At 39.3% G+C, this 4457-nt stretch overlaps 1 protein-coding gene across 1 annotated transcript; it reads left to right on the forward strand.

The window, feature by feature from the left end:
* Window positions 1-3651: 3651 nt before the first annotated feature.
* Window positions 3652-4170, forward strand: LOC306639374 (large ribosomal subunit protein uL23; the record flags this gene model as incomplete). Its single annotated transcript, XM_079102856.1, has 1 exon — window positions 3652-4170. One exon carries the CDS (start codon window positions 3652-3654, stop codon window positions 4120-4122), a length of 471 nt encoding a protein of 156 aa, XP_078958982.1. The 3' UTR covers window positions 4123-4170.
* Window positions 4171-4457: the final 287 nt, after the last annotated feature.

Here is a 4457-nt window from a genome sequence, read left to right on the forward strand (position 1 = left end):
TCGCCTTCCTCATCTAATTTCTCTGAACCACCTTTAAAAACCCCCTTTTCCCCTTGACAGGGAGAATCACAGGCTCTGGGACAGTTGACCCCCATGTTTCCCCTTTGCTAACAAAGCAAGAAAACTTCTTTTTTCCTTTTTCTCAAAACTTTGTCTTCCTTATTGGATTGGCATCAAGGACAAGGACTGAGATTTTAGTTACACATTCTCTTGTCAGGAGTTGTAATTCACTTGTTATTTTGGGAGACAGACATTTCTGAGCTCTTCTGGTGTCATCCTGAAGTCTGAGTTACTTTGTTACTGTGGTGGGTGTGCGTTCAGGGACAAATAACTCTACCTAGGATGAGAAAGGTAATACTGTTTCCCCAAGATTAAGGAGGAGGAGAGAGAGGAAGAGAAATAGGTCTGTTTTAAAATAAGTCACAGTGGTAGAGCATCAAGGGGTATAACCAAAGCATCAAGTAGACCATGGTTACACTCACAGATGATATCAATAGGAAACAAATACCAAGATGGATGGCTGCAACTTGCCATCTTCCTACCTCAGCCTCCCAAGTCACTGGGATGACAGGCGTGCACCAAAACTCCTGGTTCAAATCAGTTGTCTTTTAGAATGGGGATGGTACTGTGCCTCTAGGGTCAATTCAAGTACAAAACAAAACAAACCTTATTTGGTCTCTTCAGCAAATCAGTGAAAAAAGGAACTGTCCTAGATTAAGACAAAGGGACACAAAAGCCAAATGCAAGGTGTTGTTCTGGGTTGGTTGTTGGTTTAAACGAACCAGCTGTGAAGGAAATTTTAGGATTATTGGAAAAGTTTGTACTGGATGCTAGTGTTGTGTTGGCTAGCTAGGAAAATGTTCATATTTTTGGAAATGCACAGTGCAGCATTTAGGGACAAAGGTTACTTGCTCAACCATTAATTTAAACTACTCATTCATTACAAACAAGTTTTTGGAGTTGACATTTATATTTGGAAGAAGATAAAATTACACTCCTACTGAGACAGGAATTTGGGGATACTGAAAAGGAAAGATAGACTGAGTCTCAAGAGAAGTGTCCACAAACTATTGAAATGCAGAAAACACCCATGAACCCCTACAATTCTTGAGCAACCCAGCCCTTGCCCTTGACCCATACACTTACCTGCAAAAAGCAACAAAAGGGCAATGCACAAGTGTAGGGAAAACTGGCCTGAAATTGTGTAACTCTGCCCTGACTTCACCTCGAGGGCAGTCCCTAGGAACCATTCCTCTGTAAATATTGACACCCACACTGACTTGTTGCTATTTCTCCCTTAGGAGATGACCCACACTCTCCCTTGAATGTGTATTCTTTGCTTTACCCCAAAAGGTTTGCCCTCTAGAGACAGACCACATGCTCCCTTGAATATTTTGCCTTTTTCCTAAATATACTTTCCTGTTTCTCTGACACATGCTGAAATTCCTTTCTGTCACACATGCCAAGGACCCCACTCATCCTGAGTCCTGGTCCTCCTCTCTGGGAACTCCTCAGACCTCCAGTGACAATACCTTCTACTATTCATCAGAATAAAACCTATGTGGGTTATAGATTCACATGTAGGGTTTTCTATTAGGACATACTTATACAAAAAAAAAAAAAAAAAAGCATTTGTTGTTTATCTGAAATTCAAATTTAATTGGACATCTTATATTTTTATTTGTTAATGATGGTAATCCTATCTAAGTGGAAAAAATTAAAACCATAGGAGTACTAAAATCATGGGTGAGTTTCTTTATGACCTGGGATGGAAAATTTATTTTATCTTGGATTCAAGTTTGATAAATTCACTGGGCATGGTGGCATGTGCCTGGAATCCCAGCAACCTGAGAGGCTAAGGCAGGAGGATCCAAAGTTTGAGGTCAGCATCAACAACTTAGTGAAACCAAACCCTATCTCAAATAAATAATAAAAAGAGCTGGGGTTGTAACTCACTGGCCAAGCATCCCTTGGTTCAATCCCCAGTACCAATAAATAATAAGTAAATAAATACAAGTTAATAAATTCTAGTACTTTTTTTTTTTTTTTTTAAAGCTGGATGTGGGGCATGCCTGAAATCCCAACCACTTCAGTCTGAGAAACTAAGTGAGATCCTGGTATCAATTAAAATAAAAAGGGCTGGGAGACTAGGGATGTAGGTCAGAGGTAGAGCACTTGCCTAACATTAGCTAAGGCCCTGGATTCAAGGCCCAATCTACAAAAAAACCTTATTTTTTTTGGTGGTGCTGGAATCAAACCCAGAGACTTGCACATACTAGGCAAGATTTTACCATTGAGCTATGTATAAAGTCACACAATTTTTTTAAATTATTTTTTTTAAATTATTTTTATGGGGCTGGGGCTGTGGCTCAGTGGTAGAGCACTTGCCTCGCACGTGCAAGGCACTGAGTTCAATCCACAGCACCACATAAATAAATAGATATTGTGTCCACCTACAACTAAAAAATATATTTGAAAAAAATTATTTTTATGACAAAAATAACCTATCTACTGCCCCCAAACCTTTATCATAATTAAATGATAAACAATAAATAAGGATAAAATATTGGCAACCTTAATAACACTCCAAGTTAATCCTTTAATAGTGTGAACTGAACTTCTGTGAAGAAGTTGCATCTGCATTAAAGATCTTGTACACTGCTTGACTTTAGCTGACAGAACATCACAATGGTAGAGAGATGAAATGTATGTCCAGAGCCAAAATTATGGTGGGCTCTTTTAGATCCTTTAATAGTTATTTACTTTAGCTTTTGTATTTGGCATAATATTCTATTATGTAAACATCTCAGAATATAGTGCTAAGCCTAACAGACCTCTAGCTAAGCCCAAAGCTAAGAATGGTATATAACATCTGAAACCTGTAGAAGAGATTTCTCCACTTTGCTACAGTGCACGTACCTGACTCTATCACCAATGTAATTGGTAAATGTATTTATTTATGACTTTTTGTTTTATGACTATAAAAGCTTTTTCATGGTGGAACATGTCATTCAGGGTAACTGGAATCCATGTTCCTGGATCACTTATATTTGGCTCAGCATAAACTATCTTCTTATTTCCTTTAAAACAGAGTCATTGTTTTACATTAACAAGAGAGACCAAAATGTAACAGAAAAATGAGCAAAAAATATGAACAGACAGTTCAGAATTAAAGAAAGAAAACGGCTCTTAAACATGTAAAAAGATGTGGGCTGGGTATATAGATCAGTGGTAAAGCACTTGCCCAGCATGAGCAAGTCCCTGGGTACAATCCCTGGAACTGTTTAAAAAAAAGAAAGTCTGTTTCACTTGTAATAAAAAGGAATGTGAATTAAGCTACACTGGGATTCCTCTCTTTACCTATCAGATTGGCAAAAATCCAAATTTGACAACATACCATTGAGGAAGCTGTCAGAAAAAAATAATTACACTGATTTGGGAGGGGAAAATGGCACCATATTGGAAGTTCCATGCAAAAGAATATCATAAAATCTACATGTATTTACCTTTTGACCTAGCAATCTTATTTCTAGGAATGCACCCTGAAGATACACACCCACAGTTATAGTACAACACATGTACAAGATTATTTGTGGAAGTGAAGTAGTATAGGTTTAGGGCACTTAAAAGGGAATCAGGCCTTTTCACAAGATGGCGCCGAAAGCTAAGAAGGAAGCTCCTGCCCCTCCCAAAGCTGAAGCAAAAGCAAAAGCTTTGAAGGCCAAGAAGGCAGTGCTGAAGGGTGTCCACAGCCATAAAAAGAAGAAGATCCGCACATCACCAACCTTCCGGCGACCCAAGACGTTGCGGCTCCGGAGGCAGCCCAAATATCCTCGGAAGAGCGCCCCCAGGAGAAACAAGCTTGACCACTATGCCATCATTAAGTTCCCCCTGACCACTGAGTCAGCCATGAAGAAGATTGAAGACAACAACACACTTGTGTTCATTGTGGATGTCAAGGCCAACAAACACCAGATCAAACAAGCTGTAAAGAAGCTCTATGACATTGATGTGGCCAAGGTTAACACCCTGATTAGGCCTGATGGAGAGAAGAAGGCGTACGTTCGACTGGCTCCTGATTATGATGCTTTGGATGTTGCCAACAAAATTGGGATCATCTAAACAGAGTCCAGCTGTCTAATTCTAAATATACCCCCCTTTTTTTTTCAACCTAAAAAAAAAAAAAAAAGGGAATCAGGAGGCCACTGTTAGATGTCAGACATGTCCTGAGACCTTTTTAAGTGGACTGCAAGTACTCTCACTCTCCAGTTGTGAGCTGATCTTTGGATTTGGCCAAACCAACACTGTTAACCTCTGCTGACTTCTACACAACATACTCCTTCCTCCAAACCACCCAGAATCTGAGAGGGCATCCATCCCCTTTCATAACAAAACAGTTTAACCAATTTTGTAAAACCTTGGAGCACATTTTCAGGATTGCTACAGTCTGTGTTTTC

Source organism: Sciurus vulgaris, assembly GCF_902686455.1.
Source record: "Sciurus vulgaris genome assembly, chromosome: 11".
Classification (NCBI taxonomy): Eukaryota; Metazoa; Chordata; class Mammalia; order Rodentia; family Sciuridae; genus Sciurus; species Sciurus vulgaris.